Source organism: Cavia porcellus, unplaced genomic scaffold, assembly GCF_034190915.1.
Source record: "Cavia porcellus strain 051 isolate PalLab524CR breed Dunkin Hartley unplaced genomic scaffold, mCavPor4.1 scaffold_13, whole genome shotgun sequence".
Classification (NCBI taxonomy): Eukaryota; Metazoa; Chordata; class Mammalia; order Rodentia; family Caviidae; genus Cavia; species Cavia porcellus.
This window is the reverse complement of record NW_026947496.1, coordinates 54,526,837-54,547,787: the sequence shown is the minus strand read 5'-3', so window position 1 is coordinate 54,547,787 and position 20,951 is coordinate 54,526,837. Positions and strand designations below refer to the sequence as shown.

Sequence of the window (20,951 nt, the reverse complement as noted above, 5' to 3'; positions counted from 1 at the left end):
TTTCTGGCTTCCACCACTGACCTTTGGACCTTCCCAACACAGATCCGAAAAAGAGACTGGTGTAAGTCTTTCTCATGGGCTCGGGACCTCCAGTTGGACTCATGGGAGGCATTGTCATGAGCTCTGGATTTTCATCTGGACTCATGTGGGATATTGCTGTAGGATTTAGGCCCTTGATTAAATATTCTGTATCTTTGGTGTTGTGGATAGATTTCCTGCATTCTCTTGTGTTAACTCTCGGTGACCATTATAAAAATAATATTATAAACTCCATGTCCTGATTCTAATTTCCTCTGCACAACCCCTAACTGCAACACTACTGGTCTCTAAATATCTGAGTGCTCTAAAGTCCACTATTGGACCACACACTAACTGAATAAATCAGACTACTAAGCATTTCAATAAGATACATTCACCAAATATTAAAAGCAAGAATTTAGGAAATGGTGATGGTACCAGGTGACAAAATGCATGGTTCAATCTATGTGCCTACCAAGTGTGTACCTTGTGTCCACCTTAAAATGTCGCCATGACAACTGGAATACCCACACACACAGTTGTGCAAGCAAGGCACAGTGACGGCCTGCTTCATGGAAACATCATTGTGGTGAACATTTCCAGGCATGCACTCATATTTGTCCAGGATTTCTTAATGCCAACACCACTAACATTCTGGGCCATGTAATTTGGTATTGTGAAAGATGCTAACATGCACTGTAGGATGCTTACCAGCACCCCTGATCACTACCCACTAGATACCAGTCATGCCACTCATTGTGACAACAGTGTCTCTGGACATTATAGATATCTTCTGGAAGCTACACATGGGGATAAAGAGTCTCCTTTGAGAACCACTGGTTTGGTCTAAAGCTGTTTTGTGTCTGCTTAATATTATTTAATCATATATTTTTATTTAATACTCAAAAGGTAAAATAAGGTTTTAAAGGTTAAATCTTTGCAAAAGCAATAAAAATGAAATATTTTGCATCCAAAGTAGTGAAAATGTAAGCATTTGACACAATTTACATATTTAGTTAAAAATGTCAGTTTGAGGACAGCTCTATAGTTGACTGAATTTTAAGGAATAAATTTGTATAAGGTGCTCTTCAAAGCTTAAGGTAAAGGATGCAGATAAAATAAATTCAATTATAGATTAATAATTTCAGATATTTAGATTCTACTTTGAAGTAAATTTCTACATTGTTTAAATTCAAATTTTTATCATCGTCATTTAGATGCAAGAAATTTGTGGAAAGATGTTATTGCAGAAACCCAAAAGCAAAATTGGGAAAAATCGTATTTTATTTATTTTTAACTTTAAAAAGGATAAAATCAAGGAAAGTAAAACAGAATGCTTAAGTTGCATTTGGCAAGTTCTTTTTTTGTTTGTTTTTTTCTCTCTCTCTGGTATTGGGGATCAAACTTACAACCTCGTGCTTGCCAAGAAGTGCTTATGCCACTAAGCTAAGCCCAGGAAAGTAAGACAGAATAAAACCAATCAAAACAAACCAATGTAAGTGATAGAGGACTTCAAAACAATATGAAATCAACAACAGTTACCATAATGCTTCTTGTCTTCAAAATAGCTGCAGATACCTTCAGACAGTAAAAATTAAACAGAACAGAATGGAAGCAATAAAACTAAAAGAATGTAATAAGAGACTTCAAAATAAGACAACAGTAAATCCAAATGGCTACCATAATATATCTTGCTATCTTTGAAATAGCTGCCTATGCCATCAGATATAACAAAATCAAACAAAACCCAACCCAACAAAACAATGAAAATGATGCAAGACTTCAAAATAAGATGATAGGGGATTAACAATGGCTGCCACTTTGAGAAGTAGATTCCCCCTCGATGCCACACTGTGTACCACTATCTTCTGTATGGATGATCAGACACTGGCCCTAGACCTGCAAGGTCAGTGAAATACGAAAGCATCACAAGCATCAAATTGCATTTCACCTCAATAGTTATCACTGCAGCCTGTTTCTCTGGATCAGCCGGTTGCTTATGAGGGGTGGGGGAATGGGGTCTTCTAGTATGCCAGCTCACATACTGGAAGGGGCTGGGGTCCCGTTGTCTCCCTGCCAGCCGTGGCCCACTCATGGTGCTGGTTCACAGGGAGGGCTTGTTTCTTGATGAATCCTTGTTCTCTCTCCCCTCTGCCACTGAAAAAGTGTAGTTTATTAAGTTATATTTGAATAACTGTTGGAAATTTCCCAAATTTGGTTTGCTTATAGAAAAGATTAAGGCTGGCATGACTATATCTGGCTCACTCTTAAAAAAAAATCAGAGCAACAAAACTTTTTACTAGACATTTTAAACATAAAAAATTTTTTTAAATCATGGAGAGAATTCTTGTGTATCCATCATCCAACATCTTTGCTCACTACCATCTCAGTGTCAGCTCTGCTCCATCTCTGCCCCTCCCAGGCCCACTTCCATCACCTCTATATTTCCTTGAGCCAAATCAACTTATCAGCTTCTTGATAAAGTCTGCTGGTCGACTGTCTCTGTATTCGTCCATTTTCCACAGCAATAACAAAATACCTGAGGCCACAGTTTTAGAGGCTGAAAGTCCAAGGAGGCAGTATGGCGCCAGCTCTGATGAGGCCCTGTGGCTGTGTCACACCATGGCCGACACAAAGGCAAGAAGAACGTGAAAAAAAGTTGTCACACAGTGAGACAGGAAGACAGAGCCTTGCTCTTTTTTTAAACAACCCTCTGGGTAAAACTAACATCCATTTTCGCCATGGGCATCACTCTTAATGACCTGATTATTTCCCATTAGACTCTGTCTCTTAGAGGTTCCACACCACACTCCAGCATATAAACCACTGGGGCCTAAGTCACAGCCAAACAACAGCACTGTTCCATATGGGAAAAATGGGCACATGTTTGAGTGCTATCAATAATGTCATTCCAGTCCCTTTTCATGATGGCTCTCTGCTGATGTGTTTGGGTGTGGCCAAATTCCTTTTATTAATCAACCCATATTCCTAAACATTTACCCTGGAATCTCATGATAGAGTTCTGAATGAAGAAACATATTTCTGGCCTGCAATATGTGCATGAGTGAATACTTGATCCTGTATCACATTTTAAAAAACAATAGTTTTCTTCCCAGCATAGGAGACTTTGAATATTGTGAATTGTGATGCTGTGATTTGTTTATAGTCTGAGGAGTTAAATGTCTGAAGTTATTAATCTTTTGTACAATAAATGTTAATGATTTCTATCAGTTTCCTTATATTTGGCAAGGAGAAGAAATGTCCTTAAATGGAAGAAAAGACTGGTAGACTCTAGTTATTCTCACCTTCATTCATTCATCCTCATAGGCTCCCTCCTCCAGCTCCTTCCCACTTCTCCTCCTGTCTTCATCTTCATTCTCCCTCTCAGTGGTTTTAGCCCAGCATGTGACTTCTGCCTAGATAGCCAGACACTGCATTTAACAGCTGCCTAGGTCTGGCAGAGTGACTTAAATTCTTAGTGATGGAATGTAAGCAGAAATGATCTAATTTACTTAAAAGGAAATTGCACTCTACTGTATCCTTTCCATGAGGAGATGGGACTATGAGTTTGGCTTCGGGTCCAGACAGTGAAGGGCTTTGGAGAAGATGGCAGAGCCGACCTACTAGCCTGAGTCCCTAGATGACCTCTAGAAGCTCTCACAAACAAGCAAGCCACTCTTGCTTTGGACCATCTTGTTAAAAGGCTTCCACCTGTACTGTAATCTATAAAAGAAAAAACTCCTCCAAAAGTTTATCATTTTGTTAATTTTTTGCTTCATTTTGTTACTCTTTTAAAAAAATAGCTTTGTCATCTTTTTTTAGTGTCTTCTCCAAAGAGGGTAGGATTAACCTACCACCAAAACAAAACCGATTTAGATGTTGGAACAGACAACAGGACAAACTCCAGGAGGATGTGTTAAGATTTAATGGGATTTTCTGGTGATATCCAAGCAGAAAAAGTTGGCCCAGATAGCAGTAGCAAGTCATGAGACTGGTTTTAGCTTCTGTTGTTGCTGGGGTCGGCTAGTTCTGGTGCAGGGCCAGGTCAGCTGTCAGTATTCAAATGTCAGAAAGAGGTTTCTTTATAGTCCTGAAATTATATCAAAACAAGAGCCTGGTAACCAAATAGGTAGAATCTCCAGAACCACTTAAACTTTTGAGATATGATCGAAATATAGTGAATAATTTTAATAAATTGCTATAGAAAAAGACACATTGCCATTCCTCCCCTTGAAAATATTTCCTCTTGCTTTGAACAGACTTATCCTTTTTGCCACTTTCTGAAGCAGTCCTGAAGTTCTCTTTCCCAAGTGTCTGTAGGAGGTTTTATCAAAAATAGGGTGACTGTCACAATCAAGTGCCATCCAACATAAAGGCAGGCTCATAAAAAATATTACAGTACATCTTGGTATTGTACATCTAGAACCATGTAGCTTTTAACCTTTTCCCAAGATCAAAATGATCATGAAAGGTAAATGTTTTGAATTGATTCAGGACATTGAGAAAACCATAAGTGTTCAATCAGACACAAAAGAGGACTTCCAGAACCGCGTCTGAAACGGACAAGAATGAGGGAACAAGTGTGTCCCAAGTAAAGCAGAGTATTTGGAGAGAGATTAATGGCATTTAAAAAACAATCACTATATTCTTTCTGTCACATCTTGTACTTACAGATTTTGGTCATGGCAGCATTCATATTGCCAGCACCAAGGAACGGGGTATATCTATCTCCGTGTCCAAACTCTGAAAAATATCTCCTACATGGATTAAGAAAAGTCACTGAGGCTCATGACAACTATGAATTTCTTATAATATTTAAGTGCATCTTAACTTTGCCAAAAAGTGTTAAAAAGAAAAAGAAAAGCGAATAAACTTTGAATGACAAACTTTCAGTGAATAATAGTAGTGAAATTGAAATAATATGCCATTAACAGAGACTAATCATGGCTTTGTATAATTGTGTTCCTTTCAATAGAGACAGGTTGTTAAATATATAACTAAAGGTATTTAACTCTAATATCTTTATAAAACTTATAAAGTAACCTACAAATGTTTTTTAAAAATTCTTTGTCAGACCACATGTCACCATACTTATAAAGAATTAGAATAATTATGCAAATCTAATTCTAGAAATAGCTCTGGATATCCCATAATTCCTCAAGATGGATATGCAAATTAAACTGATCATGACTGTGAATTTAAAATATTACACACTGTATGCTTATACTCTCTGTGTTACTGCAGCGTGAGTACCTACGACAGGTTCTTTTCTTTCTCTTTCTGCCTAGCACATTGTCAGGCACATGAGTCAATGTTCAAGGGCTCTATGGTGAATAAAGGAAGACAAATGCAGACGGTAATGAAAAAGACCAGGAAATTTTCATTGCGTTGCCCATTTTAAATTTCATGATTCCTACAGAATTTCTTAATGAAAATATTAGGTCAGCATTGAAACTTAAATAATTTTCAAGGCCCTTTCAAATTACAACACATTTTTATCTTCAAGAAAATGAAACCACTTACTACTGTCTCCAAATCCCAACCAAGAAACAGTGCGTGCCGTTCAGATATGATTTTTCTGGCAGAAATAAGATTTCTATACTAGGAAGTGATGACACAGACTAGCGTAATTCAGGTAACATAGATGTGCTGAGAAGACATTAAAATACACAGTTTTACAACAGTTTACAAGTTCTCCACATGTTATAAGCTGGCCACTTAAAACTTAAATTTTAACCATCTAAATTGTTCCTCCTACAAACCAATTGTAATACCTTTAATTTACCTGTCTCTTTAATGTTACTGAGACACAATTGTTGCAGGTATGCCTTGACATTGCAAGTGAAAGGTTTTTGCATGATTTTCCTATGATTTGTATGCTTTAGGCTTTCAGATATAAATCTCAAGCTGTTTATTTACCAGGATGCAGGCTTGGTTGGGTACCTACTAAACATCCCTTCCTCCTGCCTCCTTTTCTTTAAACAAAAGCACAGCATGCCTTTTTCTTGTCCCATAAATCTACCATGCCCTGTCCTTTGGGAGGTGGGTGGAGTGGGCCTTTTGAGAGGTACCTGTTGGTTTCTGTTCAGTTCTGACAGTTCCCATCAGCAGTCTCTGAGGACTCTCCTCACAGCGAGATTTTATGTAACAAACTCCTTCCGTTAAAACCATCAGATTCCTTACTGGCACTTGCACATTTGGATAGAATTGGGACAGAGCACTCTGAAGAGACAAGTCTGTAGTCTTATTTCACTTAGAGAATGTATTTTTAAAACCAATTCCAGAGTGAGTAGAAACCAGAGGACTCAGAAAAAAAATGGAAGACCCAGGAGGAGGAGGGGATGGAACTGGGACAGTTTTGGTTCCAGGCCCCTGGTTTTTCCTTTTCCCCTCAATTGGGTAACCAGAGATAGAATGTCCAGGGCTGGTTCCAGACAGTTTATTATGATGTCTGATCCTGTTATCCCACCCCCTCCATTTACATTCCTCTCCTGGCATCTGCCTTGCTCTGCCTTGCTTTATGATTCTGGGTGTTCTTTTTGCCAAGTTTCCCCAATTAGCTGGCTGACATGTTACCAAGAAAACCATACTTCCCTTCTCCCTGTGTCCTTCCATGCTGCCAGCACAAGTCTTTAAGTGGGATCCACTGGTCAGGTGGATCCACTCAGGTAGTCTCCAAGGTCGTATAGTTAAGAGTTCTGACTTCAAAAACTTTAATTATATACCCATTGAAGAGGTATTATAAAGTGTAGTTTCCACAGAACTGGCCTAGGAATAATGATAGGTAGTGTCAAAGCTATTTCATTATTTTTCTAGAGTCAGGATAACTAGTAGCAGGCAGAACAATCTGAGAGCTGGAAAATGTGAATTAAGTGTTTAACATTCTTACATTTGTGAATACAGTTCCATGATGACAAGTTTATTGGTCAAAGGGATTGGGGAGGGAATAAAGTAGGTTTAAATAGTGTTGTAGTTATTTGTCCCTTGGAATAACAGGCTTCCTTAACGTTCATGGCAGAAACGATAGTAGTATTTAATTCAAAACCTACAGTCTAGAGATATGCAGTGGGTCCTTTGGTTAGAGATCCAAAATATTGAGATAGGTGCCTGAACTTTGTTCTGTTTTGCTAACTTCACTTTATTGATAGCGTCTGACTTGATGGTTTTAAGATAGCTGTTGTGGCTCCAGGTATCACATCTTCACTCAAGAACATCTCAAAGGGAACAAAGAAGCAGGAAAAGAGGGCTCCTTTTGGACTGTGTTAGATCCCAAAATTTTGGTTCCACTTGTTAAAAAAAGCAGAAAGAACCCTTTAGATTCAGATCAAGGTTTTTTGTTTGTTGTTGTTTGTTTGCTTTCTCTTTACTCCTACAGTCAAAAGATACTGGTATGGGGCTAGGATGCAAGCCTCACATGATGAATGAGATTTTGAATCAGCTACTTTTATACTTATGCATTTATGTAGCAATCCTGAGGACTGAGCCTCAGACCTTCACACTGAGCTACCTCCTCAGCCCCTAACCCTCACTTTTTAAAATTTTTGACAAAAGGTCTCACTAAATCCCAAAGTTGCCTATGCTGGCCTCTAACTTGCAATATGCCTGCCTCAGCCTTCCAGTGCCAGGATCACAGGTGTACACTAGGACTAACACCAGCCTCATGTTATAACCTGAGACTTCATGCACAAAATTTAAAATGCTGGTAAGACACAGCCACTCATGGGGCTCAGATGTAATGACCAAGTCAGAGGCCTGAAAGGCTTGTAGGATCAGCAATGCTAAACTGCACCCCCTTCCCTATAGCGGTCAGGAGTCCACTTTTTACATCCAGTTCACTTTTGTGTCAGAAGTTAATAGGCAGCTGTGGGGGCACCAATAACTTTGGACATAAGGAAAAATATATGCAAGAAAAGCACATTGCTGTGACACAGAATGGTCTCTTCTGGGCACTGCCAGCAATTTGGAGTGGCTGAAGGACAGGTTCTAAGAGATAGCAGGAAAGAAACAAAAACAAAAACACCCTGGCATGGTAGTATGGGTCTGTAATTCCAGAACTCTTGGGAAGGTCACAACATTGAGCCCAGCCTGGGCAACTTAGTGACTTAGCAAAACCTTGTCTCGAAATAAAAAACAAGAAGGGCTGGGGCTGTAGGTCAGTGGAGAGGCCCTGGGTTCAAGCCCTAATGCCATCACCACTACCACAAAACAAAACCAAAACCAAGAAAGAGCCAACAAAAAGAAAAAAAAAGGGGGGGGGGGGAGAACAGAAGGGAAAAGGAAAGGGAAAAATAGAACCCAATATGATAAAACTGAGATTTGGCAAGGCTAAATAACAGACATTACTTATCACTATCACTATTGGTTTGTAATATGCTTCTCCATTTTGCTAGCAATTTTTTAAAACCTGAACATGTCAGGTGAAAATGTAAATAGACCCCATCTTTCTGCAAAATTACTTGATGTAAGATATGTCCAAAGACCTAAAAATGTCCATTTTAAACCCAATAGTTCCATGCTGGAATGCACAAATGAAGATTTATAGGCAAACATAGTGACAATTTGTTTATCTCATGCAGGGGGGCGGGGGATGTCCCAGAGGAACTTCCCAAATAAATAAACAAGCCATCTCAATGGACATGTTCCCTAAGTACACTGTACCTGTCCTGGTACAGTGACCAGAGTATTCAAGACAAAACTACCCTTTCTTCAATACAGACAAAGTCCATGTTAACAGAATCATTGATCCAAAACGCTGACCGTAACCCTTCTCCCTTCTCCATCACATTCTCCCGAATATTTTGTACTTTGTCTCCCTTGGTTCTTTTTCCTTTATAGTTAGCTGTTATTTCTTGCTGCTCTCACTGAAATTCTTATCTTCTATCTCAGATTTTTTTTTTTGTACCAGGGATTGAACTCACGACCTTCTGCTTGCCAAGCAGGCACTTATTCTGCTGATCTAAATCCCCGGCCCTCAAAATTTTTTTTTAATAAAATAAAAATTGAGGTAGAATTTGTTGTACACATCTCTCTAAAATAAATCATAGCTGGACAAAAGCCTGTAAGTTTGACTACAGCAGTCTGAGGAATGTGCTGGAGCGCTCCTAAATACATCCTAATAAGACTCTGCACTGACCAGGTACCCTAACACACAGATACTCAGGAGGCTGAGGTAGGAGAATCATAACTTCAAGACACCCTGAAAACTGATCGAGATGCTGCATAAGAAACAAAAAGGGGTGCCAGTGTAGCTCAGTGATAACAGTGCACATGGGTTCAAGCCTCAGTATTGAAAAAAATCTCTAGGCAGTCCAAGCAGAGCATTGAATTACTTTCTATGAATTATAAAACTTAAGAATTTCTGGTTTCTGAATTATTCTATAAAAAATGTCCTTCTATTAACTCAAGGCCATCTAGGATCAACAAGCTGCTTCAAGGGCAGTGGAGCTGCTAAGACCAGAGTGACACAGAGGTTTCCCACAAGTTGGTTTCTTTGTCGCACCTGGTGCTAAATACTCTAACACTTAGACTTGGTGACTTGCATTTTGAACATGGATCAGAGGTTAGATGCAGAGAGATTTTCTTCCTGGGTTACCTACCCTGTTTTGGGTTTGGTGACATAATCTGATAATTGGGCCTGGATGATAGAGGTCTACATGGCCTTAAGGGGAGATAGAGGGTAACTTCATGTATTTTCCAGAAAAGAGACTTATTTTTAAGGATCAACTCTCACAAGCAATAGAACAGTGCTGCCCATTTATGAGAAATAAATTAGCCATATTCCTTTATTACTTATCATTCTTGGGTGTTTTAAGTCTACTACTACTCGCAATAAATTTATGAACTGCATCTGTTTTTAATTATTTTATCAAAATAATTACTTTGCTCATGTTTGATCTAGCAACAGTTTGTTCTGTTTTGTTTTCCAGTGCGGGGCATGGACCAGGGCCTCTAGCATGGGAGGGAAGCAAGTGCCTACAGCTGAGCTACATCCTCAGCCCATGTTTATCGTTCCTTTAAAAAACAAAAAAAGTTTTAAAGCACTTTGTTTACTCTTTCTTCTCTTTAGAAAATATGTGCAGATTCTTAGCTTGTACTTTTAAGCTAAAAAGACTCCAAATGCGTTAGAAAGACTGATTTCAAATTATGAAACAAATTGAAAACTTGCACTGCAAGGAAACACGCAGTCCCAGGCCCCGGCTCAAACAACAAAACCACCACTCCAGAATGAAAATACTGGTATATTTGTGTAATGCAAAGAGAAATAGAGATATAAACCCTCAAAACGGAAGGTACATTAATAAAAATGTAGCATCTTAAGCAAAAAATATTATACAGTACTTGCAGAATGTAGTCTTCCAATTTCAAATTACAACGTCTAACAAATATACTTAAAATTATAGTCGTTATATTAATTTAAAACAACCATCAGTAGTACAGCACAGCTTAACCTAGCAAACACTGTAAGGAAATGCTTTGTCTCCTAGAAGTAGGTTATCATTATACACCATTCATTTATACCATGAACAAAACAGTCTTCAAAGTGGAAATTACTTTCATAAAACAGAATAAAACGGGGCTTCTCAAAGCACAAGCCGTTCCCATGTAAGTATTTTACCCTTCACTGGCAGAAAAATACCTAAACACTTTAGGATGTAGTATTCAGAGCCCTCCCAGTCCTTGACCCACAACCAGTACATATAAACACATGCAATACTGTATATTCTCCACACCATTACTAACCAAAACACTTTTTTACTCTTTAAAGTTACAATTTTACAGAAATGTTTCCATTCGAGATATAATACAGAAAGCAGTGGCTGCAGATGCGCCGCCAGTGCATAAATTCTTGGTAGTATAAACTAGGAACCAAATCTTCTTACTTACTGCTGAAAGAATGATTGCCTTCCTACCGACTCCCGCGTCTGTACTTTTAATATCAACACTGAACAAAGTTCTCAACATTTCCAAAGAACCAGTGCAACCCAGCTGGCCCTGCAGCTGGCAATTTAGAGGGAACCTAATACACCTTGCTCCCTTTCTCCCGCTTCAACAGAAGACCCTCAAGGAAATATTAGTTTATTCCACCGCAGTATGTAATGCCACTTGAGGTTGTCAAAAATAGCTTCTGTAGAAAACTGGCCGTGGTCTTTAGGAAACTGCATGAAGAAATTTAGCCTTTATTTAAAAAAAAAAAAAATCACACATGGAAGAAAAGAATTCAGTACCAGTACAAAAAGACTGCAGGATCTACAGTCTGGAAGAAAGTATACTCAGGAGGACCAATGAACGGTGACATCGAATTCCCCCTCCCCCGCCCCCCAAACAGGAGTCTGTACAATCCGAGTGTCTGTCCACTTCGAGAGTCATTTTGAAGGCAGCTTAGAAAAGTGAAAAGGGAACAGAAGCGAGGTCACTGTCCAAGCCAGCCGGGAAGGCTGGACGGCGAAGGCGGCTGTCTTCACAGGCCGATGCCTTTCAGGTCGCAGGGCAGGCTGGCCTGCGTGGCCTGGGGGCTCTGCCTGCAGGGGAACTGGGCCCTGAAGCAGTCCCTCAGCTCCCTGTTGAAGAGGAAGCACACGACCGGGTTGATGCCGGCCTGAGCGAAGGTCAGCCACACCGAGGCCGTCAGGTAGGCCTGGGAGACGGCGCCGGGCCGCACCAGCACCCGCAGGTAGCTGGCCACGACGTAGGGCCCCCAGAGCAGCAGGAAGAGCAGCGTGACGGCGTAGAACATCTTGCACAGCCTCTTCTCCGTCTTGAACTCCTCGAGCACGAGGAGGCGGCGCGCGCCGCGGCCCGGCCCCGCGGGTCGGATGCCCACGAGCGCGGGCGGCGTGGGCCCGCGGCCGAAGCCCGCCGTCCAGTTGGCGGCCGCCTGGCCCGTGGCGCCGGGGCCGTGGAAGGTCCAGTCGTGGCTGACGGCGGGCACGAGGCGCGCGGGTCGCATCTTGCGGCGGTCGTGGATGAAGAAGAGCAGGCGGAGGTAGACGAGGTGCGTGGCGCCCACCACCACGGCCAGCAGCAGCAGGAAGCCGAGCGCGCCGGGGGCGCCGTCGGGCCGCTGCTCCAGGGCGCACGGCGCGTCCTCGTCGTCGCCGCCGCCGCCGTCCAGCACGGGCGGGAAGGCAGCGGCCAGCGCCAGCGCCCAGGCGGCGCACACCAGCATGGCGGCGCACGGCCAGCCGGCCAGGCGCTCGGCGTAAAAGCGGTGGTGCGCGATGGCCAGGTAGCGGGTGACGCCCACGCCGAGCAGCAGGAAGGCGGCGTGGAAGCAGAAGAGCGCGGCCAGAAAGGCGAGCAGCTTGCAGCCCAGCGCGCCCGGCGGCGCCCCGGTGGCGGCCGCGGCCCTGCGCGCGGCGAGCATGACTGCCGGGAGGCAGGCGAGCGCGCGCAGCCCGTCGGCCAGGCACAGGTCGAGCAGCAGGTAGTACGGGGCGCGGTGCAGGCTGCGCTCCCGCACGATGAGCAGCGCGAACAGCACGTTGCCCGCCAGGCTCACGCACAGCAGCAGGCTGAGCGTGGCCAGCTTGAGGCCCAGCGCGGCCGCCTCGCCCTCGCCTCCCCCGCTGCCGCCGCCGCCGCCGCCCTCGCCCGGCTCGCTCGCGTTCGCCATCGCGCCCTCACCGCGCCGCGCGCGCAGCCCCGCCGCTGCCTCCCCGGCCCGCCGCCCCCGCAGGCCGAGCTCCTTCCCTGGCCGGGGGCTCACCCCGCGCCTGCCCGGCCCCTCCCGGGCGCCCCGATCCGCCGCCGAGTCGCCGCCGCCATCTCAGGAATGGTGCGCGCAGGAGGCGACGGCCACTCCCTGCGCCCCGGGCGCCGCGGGCTTCACTGCGGACAGGGCCGCGCCGCCGCTCGCATCCCCCCGCATCCTCTTTCTCCACCTCCTCCTCTTCCTCCTCCGCTGCCGCCGCCGCCGCCGCCGCCGCCGCCGCCGCCGCGCCTCTTGGCTCTGCCCCCCGCCGGGCCCGTCGCCGCCGCGGAGCCCCCTCCCCTCCGCCGGAGCGCGCAGCGTGGCCGCCGCCAGCCCCGCCGCCAAGGCATCCCGCGCCGCCGGGCCCGGCTGGGTTGGGGACTCCGCCGCGACATCTGCGGGCCCGGGAGGGAGGCAGGGCCCAGGACGCAAGGTGGCGACAAGGCGCGTCTGGCCCCAGGTAACAGGGGGTCACGGTGATGGCCGTGAGCGGGGGAGGTTGCCTGGGATGGCAGGGCCAGAGGCCTTGGTGAGAATAGGGACCCTGGAAGAGAGCTCATGATAATGGTAATAACCACCGTTGTGGTCACAGGTCCACTCAGAGTTGAGCCCTGGTGTGGGTAGCAGTGTGCTGGGAGATTTACAAGCACTTCCCTTAGCCATAACTACAAACTTGGTCCTGTTCTGAACCCCCGCTGTGTACCCAAGGATGCAGAGACTTGGAGGTCTGGGAATGGAGGGCTGGGAAGCAGCAGAGTTGGGACACCAATTTCACCTGGTCCGATTTCCAGGGCTGGACTCCCTGCAACTCTGCAGCCCGCCTGCTCAAACCCATCACAGAAATAAAGCATGTCCTCTTGAGGAAATCCTATGCACCTTCTTTCCCGGATATCTATGCTCTTGGTGAACCTGAAAGGGCAGCCCCTCTTTTCTGTTCCTCCGACGCATTGAATTCTTCTGGCAGACCTTGGCACACACTAGTCTCTCTGTCTGGACCAGTTCCACAACAAAATCATCTTCAAGGATTTCTGACTGTCCCGCCTTACTCTATCACTGTCCTTGTTTATTTCCTTCTTAGAATTCATATATATATAATTTTTCCTTTAAAAATCGTGACTTGGTTATAAGTCGCTAAGCTCCCTGAAGCCAAAGGACCATGTGTAGTATGGGATTTTTCCTTTTTTAGTACCACTGCTTCCTGGGCTTAGTATAATACAGCCAGAATTAAGGAACATGTTGTTTCTCAGTTACATTCATTTTTTTTTCTTTTATGCAGAAAATTATTTTTTGCCTGCCTCCTGCACATGTGGCAGGCACTTCCATGATCATTTCCAGGATGGTGAAAGCTCATAGAGGGTCTGGACTGTCCGGCCAAGCCCCCATTAAAGTCCGTAGGCAATAGGAGCCCTTGGAAAGTTTTGAGGGGTCTGATATGATGAGAACTGTGTTACACACTGGCACTCATGAAAGAGGGACCACCGGACAGACCCTGGAAGTCTAGGGTGGAGATTGAAACCACATAAGGAAACCACTGTGGTCCTGTTAAAATGTAAATTCAAATTCAGTAGATTCCAAATGGATCTGCAGACTATATGGATTTCTCCTCATTTGCTGGGTGACACTAATACTGCTAGGCCACTGTCCACACACTGAGTGCCAAGGCTGTGAAGGACAATAGGAACGTTCTTGTAGAAGCCTAAGTGATGGCTAATGAACTCCTGATTTAGAACTCCTAAGTAGCCAGGGGCGAATGACTGACCAAATAGATCTGCAAGTCTTTGTTAACATAAGAGAAACACAGTTCAGATACCAGTTAGGGATTACACTTTGATAATAGCAACACTAAAAAGTATACACGAGTTTATTTTCCTAATGAAACAAAAATGCTTGGAGGACAGTGGTTATCACTGATTTAGCTGCTCAAGGACTGAGTCTCTGAAAATCTTTCAGTTCTTTCTTCATGATCAGACAAGCTGCAGACACTCCAGTCATCAGTTTTACATTCCAGGCAAAAAGAAGAGGGAAGAAATAAAAGTGTTCATGCCATCTAAGTCAGCTCCTCTCTGAAGTACTTTCTAGAATCAATACATGGTGCTAATCACGTATTGTTGGCTACCCACTCTCAACAATGGAAAGTGGGAAATGATTGTTTCTTTGCTTAAAGCCAGACACATTTGCTACCCTAGAGCAGTGGTAGCAAATCATCTGCTGCAGTGGGCTGTTTGTATCATTGAAACTTCTAAAAAGTTCACCAACACTGTCCTAGACAAATGAAATTCTGCCGGACGTGGTCTGGAGTCCCTAACCTTTCAGTGGCATCTGCCTGGCGAAGGAGTTGATGTTTTGGGTTTTGTTTTATTTTTTGTTTTTCTGTTCTGCGACAGGGTCTTGCCATGCAGTTCAGGCTGGCCTTGGGCTCACTTTGTAGCCCAGGATGGTCTTAATCTTGCAGTGATCTTCCTGCCTCATCCTCCCAAGTGCTGGGATTACAGGAGTGTGCCACCACATTTGTTTTGTTTTGTTTTGTTATGAGACAAGCTTTCACAAAGTCACGGAGTTGGCCGAGCTGGGCTTAAACACGTGATCCTCCTGCCTCAGCCTCCCAGGATGCTGGGATTACGATTATGTGCCACAATGCCTGCCTAGGAAATGCCTTCTTAAACCTATGCAGACACTGTCTTTGGGCTTTCTATGGTAATCTTAGTGGCGGCTTGCATTTACAGAGTACTTGGTATGTGCAAAGCACTAGGCTAAATACTTGATGGGTTTCTTAATTTGATTTTGTCAGAATCATATGTGTTACAGTATCCACTTAACAGGAAGGTTAATTTGTTTAGATGTTTGCCTCCAAATGTGAGAGCTGGAATCACAAGGCAAAAAGCAGACATTAGTGCTCAGCCTTGTAACCACCATAAACTACCTCTTGGGGCAAGAAAGCCACTGAGCTTATATAGATAGCAGCCAACCAATGAGCAAACAGCAGATGCTCCTGTACACTGCAGAGTGGCTCTTCAGAGGGGAAGGTTTCCAAACAAGCTAATCCAACACTTTAGTTTTCTAGGAAGATCATTGATGGGAAGTGAGAAATAGACTCTATACCTTTCCACTCCAAGGTCAGTACTTCCCCACAAATGCGTAACAAACCCCTTAATCTCCTTGACACTCAGATGTTCCCATTTATGAAATGGGAAATGGGCCAAATGATTTCTGCGGGTCCTGGGCTCTATATTGTACTGTGTGTGAGAAAATGAAAGTTGAATGGTTTATAGATGATGTGCAGAGAAGTGTTACCTTCAGAAAAGACACTAAAGAAGAGATGTTAGTTCCTTATGATTGAAATTTCTCCACATTTTGAGTTGTTACCTATGGCCCAATATGCTCCTCTTTAGGATGTGAGATTTGGTTTGATCGCTTGCCTAGAATCAAATAACAGAAGCAGCAATATTAAATATATAAATCAGGACTCTTGTAGCATTTATATGTCCATATCTTCCATTCTCAACATTTGTTTAGTGGATTAATGCTTAAGGAAAAGCCATTTATGTTTCATTGGCCAGAATCAACTTATTTTCCTTTTGCTGTTTCTAGGAAGCTTTAGGCAAGACTTTTAAATACTTTCTTAGGCACCAAGTTGAGTGCCTGCATGTCAGTGCCAAACAGCTCTATGTGACTTTTCCCTGTACAAATTTTCCATTTTTCATATAACTCATTTTTCGCTTTTAAGTTGGGATCCTCCCCCACTTCATCCAGTGGTGTGACCTGTTTTGATGTACGTCCAGATGGTGGGAGTTGTAATAGAAAGTTCCCTGTTTAGAGGAACTGGTTGGCGCACTCACAGTCAAACCTTTGGGTCCAGGGATCGTGGGATCTATTTCAACCACTGTCTCCTATCCAGCTTCAGGAATCTGCCAGTGAGTACATTGAATACCAAGTTACAGCAGATTGATTAGAATTAACTGCATTCTAACTCTTAAAACATTTAACTAAGATCTAAGCCAAATGGATGTTGATCTATCAGAAGATAACCCTTAGTTAGGTCCCTCCTTGAGAGGAAGTTCTAACTTCAAAAATGAATACAGGCCTTGGAGTTAGATATTCCCTGGTTCATATCCAAGTTCTACCAGTTACTAGTTGTACATCCTTGGGCAAGACGTTTGCCTATTAAAAACTTCTGAATCTTAAAGGCCTGTTGCAAGGAAGATTCAATTAAATGAGATCTGCTTACAAAGAGCATGGCACACAGTACCCACACAGGTGGCATGCAATAAATGGTGACTATAATTATGCACATTTGGTCTCCCCATACTAAATGCCTTGGCTAATTGTGGCTTGAATGATTTTTGTGTTCCCAACCCCAACTGCATCTCACAGGACACCAGGTATGCAGTAGATTCTCAGTGTTCGTAGGAAAAGTATGAAAATGTGCTCATAAAAAACAAGAGGGTAAGAAATGTAACTGTTTCCCAGAAACCTAATTTCTGATTCTGAGTTGCCATTTTGCTTTAGTGATGGGAACAAAAACATAATCTTAGTGCTTCTTGGATTTCATCCTGGCTTATTTTTTCTTCCAGATGCACTGTAATTCCAGGCAAGTGCAGTAATTTTACAGACTGTGTTTATTCAGGTAGTGTGGGGATGAGTGGGGGATATATCATCCAGTACTTGGTCAGTTGTTACCATTTTGTCCCTGTGCTTGGTTATCATGATTTGCCAGACTTAAGATATGAGTATGTGGGCTAAGAGGTACCTGTGGTACTAAGGGCATCCACACATGTTTCTCTCAGTATCTAGGTCCTCTGACTAACTAAACTTGCCTTCTCTCTTCCTCTACATTCCACTCCAAAGACTCTGTATCATCTCTAGAAGAGGATGGAAATCCAGTTCTTGTTCTTTTGGACAGTATCATTACCCAATTCCTGTAGGAATCTGGCCCCAAAATTCAGGAAAACAAAATTTGGGAGAACAAAAGCTAAGAAGCCACCTTTCCATTCATCTCTGCTAGGCAAGGAAGCCCAGAACCTGCTCTCTGCTTGAATTTTGGGAAGGAAAGGGAAAATACAGAGGAAGAAAATTTATCACTTTGTCGTATCTCAAAGAATCATTCTTGCTGCCTGTATTTATTGAATGAATATCTGAATGTCTTTATATGTCGGACAAGTTTTCTATTTATTTACATTATTATTACTGTCTTTTTGAGAAAGGGTTTTTTCTGTGCAGTTCAGGTTGGCCTTGAATTCACTTTGTAGCCCAGGTTGGCTTCATATGCACAGTGATCCTTCTGCCTCAACCTCCCGAGTGCTGGGATTACAGATGTAAGCCACCATACCTGGCAGATTTTCATATCTAATAAGCAAAGTATGGTTCAATGAAAATTCTAACAGTTAGTGTTCTTCACATGCAAATAAACCTTTACCTCACACCATACATAAAACTTAATTTGAAATCAATGAAATCCTAAAAATGATAACTCTTAGTAGAAAACAAATAAATCCTTGTGACTTTAGATTAATCAGTAGTTTCTTAAATGTGACACCAAAAAAAGATAAAAAAAGAAAAATAAATTGAAACTTATTAAAAGTTTTTAAAGTTCAGACACATCATCAAAAAATCAAAAGACAGCCTACAAAATGCAATAATGTATCTTCAAATCATATATAGTATCTAGTGAAGGACTTGTATGCTAGTTATAAAAAGATAGGTAGCCTAGTTTTTAAATAGCCAAAGGATTTGAGTACGCATTTCTGGAGAGGTATGGCTAAGAGGTAGAGTGCTTGCCTATCTTGTGCAAATCCATGGGTTCCATCCACAGCACTGAAAAACAGTAAAAAAGAAAAACAGACATTTCTCTGAAAGTTATAAAAATGACCAATTAGCAGATGAAAAAGATGCTTGACATCACTGGTCAATAAAAAAATACAAATCAGTACCACCTAAAATGACACTTCGAGCCAGGCATTTTGGCTCATGCCTGTAATCCCAACCCTTAAGGAGGCTGAAACAGGAGGATCAAAAATTTGAAACCTGCCTGGGCAACTTAGTGAGATCCTACCTCAAAACTTTACACAAAATTTTTTTAAAATTTTATTTAAGGAGAGAAAGGAAAAAAAAAAAGGGTACAAGTTATACAGAATTTTAGAAAGAATAAACAGTAGGGAATAAGTAGTTAATAGATCACATGTTGTTATCTTAGAAATAGTTGTTCAGGTTACAAAATTAAAGCATATAAAGTGGACTTTCAAACAGACTGCAAACAGTTTTGTTCAATGATCCAACAGAACTCAGTAATATGGTTATCTATCTTTATACACTTAAATATGTATGCAGTTATATCCTTTGAGCACTTTCTTTTCCTCTCTTTTGTACAATGACAATTACATATTTTGGGTTTTATTACTCCCACAGTTCTTATTACTTTTTTTTTGAAGAGAGTAAAACCAAATGTGACATAACAGAACAGAATCAGTCAAATCAAAAGGATGGACATAATAGATAATGTGAAAAAACAAAATACTAGGTGATCAACAATGGTTACCATACTGCCTCTTGCTATCTTAAAAAGAATTGCCTATATCATCAGTTATAATAAAATTGAACAAAACAGTAAAGAATAAAACCAAAACATTGGAGACATTACAGGACTTTAAAAGAAGATAATAGTCAACCAGAATGGGCGTCATCATCTGATTGTCTTCACAGTTGTTGCCTATACTTTCAAACTTGGTACTATCAGGCAAAGCAGAATAGGGGAAAATCAGTCAAAACAAGATGGTGAGGGTTTCAAATCAAGTTAATAGGAAATCAAAGTGGGTTACTATAATATATCCTGCTATTTTTTATTTTTCCCGTAATTAAAAAGATAAAAATAGGGGGCTGGGGATTTAGCTCAGCGGCATAAGCACCTGCCTTGCAAGCAGGCAGTCGTGAGTTCGATCCCTGGTACCAGTAAAAAGGGAAAAGACAAAAAAATAAAAATAAAAAGTAAATAATTAAAAAAGGAGATTGAGATAAAAGAGGGCATAACAACAAAATAGCACAGGTCAAAGCATAACCATTTAAGCAAAATAGTGCTTCACCACAAGATATCCTGACATACAAGTAGTTTGAAATCTTTGAGTATAACTTTGTATACTGTAGCACCAAACATATCAAGACAATGTAAAACCATTCAATAGAATGACGGTATTACAGGGTATTTAGAACCAACTATCAGAAAATGAACAATGGTTTTTATATAATCTCCTTGTCTATAAAAGTTTTTGCTTATATTATCACATATAATGAAATCCAATAAGATACAACCTGTTAAGACCGATGGAGACAGAAGAATAAAAGCTTGATGGGACTTCCAAACAAGATGATAATTAAATCAGCACTAGCTATTATGATGTCTTGTTTTCTTCAAAATAGCTGTTCCTACCATCCAATCTTCTCTGCCTCATTTCTGTTGAGTTCTTTTCTGTTGTTTGTTGTCGGTTTGTCTTCTTCATCTCGCTTTTTGCTCCATTCATTGTGGCCTCTCTGCCACTGTTTCTGGGATCTTGGTATTTTCCTTTTTTAGAATATCCTGTAGTATTCTCTGTAGAGTTGAATTGGTGGTTGCAAATTCCTCTAGTTCCTCTTTATCCTGGAAGCACCTTGTTTTTCCATCAATTTCTAGGGACAGTTGTGCAGGATATATCAATCTTGGCTGGAGGTTATTATCTTTCAGAGCTTGAATTATTTCCCCCCATGCTCTTCATGATTTGATGGTTTGTGCCAACAAATCTGCTGTAATTCTGATGGGTGTTCCCTTGTAAGTGATCTGTTTCTTGTCTCTGACGGATTTTAATATTCTGTTCTTATATTGGATTTCTGGAATTTTGGTTATTATATGCCTGGGTATAGCTCTGTTTGGGTTGTAGGTGGCTGGGGTCCTGTATGCCTCATACATCTGAGTATCTTTACCTTTTGCTAAATTAGGGAAATTCTCTTGGATTATTTCTGTGAATAGCTTTTGTAGTCCATTTGTTTGGACTACACTTCTTCTTTTATGTTCTTAATTCTTAAGTTACAGATCCTCTTATCATCTTCTAGCCTTTGTATTATGGCTGTTTGTTTTCTTGTTATTTTTAAGAAGTTTTTTATTTCATGCTCCCACATTACAAATCTGCCCTCTAGTTCAAATAATCTATCCTTAGTTTCTTTCAAGCTGTTATGCCAGCTCTCGATGGAGTTTTTAGTTTCCTGGTAATCTCTTTGAACC

General features: G+C 42.1%; 1 protein-coding gene and 1 long non-coding RNA gene across 2 annotated transcripts in view; both read right to left on the bottom strand.

Annotated features, from left to right (window-relative positions):
• Positions 1 to 3,922: 3,922 nt before the first annotated feature.
• LOC134478577 (uncharacterized) overlaps positions 3,923 to 20,951 on the bottom strand; it is a 47,253-nt gene continuing 30,224 nt past the window's right edge. Inside the window, exons 3-4 of the long non-coding RNA XR_010051332.1 lie at positions 4,690 to 4,775; positions 3,923 to 4,108 (exon numbers count right to left, since the gene is read on the bottom strand). This is a non-coding gene — a long non-coding RNA (uncharacterized LOC134478577). The remainder of the gene's footprint in view (positions 4,109 to 4,689; positions 4,776 to 20,951) is intronic.
• Gpr27 (G protein-coupled receptor 27) lies at positions 10,237 to 12,631 on the bottom strand. Its single transcript, XM_005005285.3, has one exon. The coding sequence runs from the start codon at positions 12,629 to 12,631 to the stop codon at positions 11,477 to 11,479; it is 1,155 nt and encodes a 384-aa protein (XP_005005342.2). The 3' UTR covers positions 10,237 to 11,476.

Excerpts from the sequence above, each read along its gene's own strand:
- Gpr27 (XM_005005285.3), bottom strand. The coding sequence starts at position 12,631 with ATGGCGAACGCGAGCGAGCCGGGCGAGGGCGGCGGCGGCGGCGGCAGC.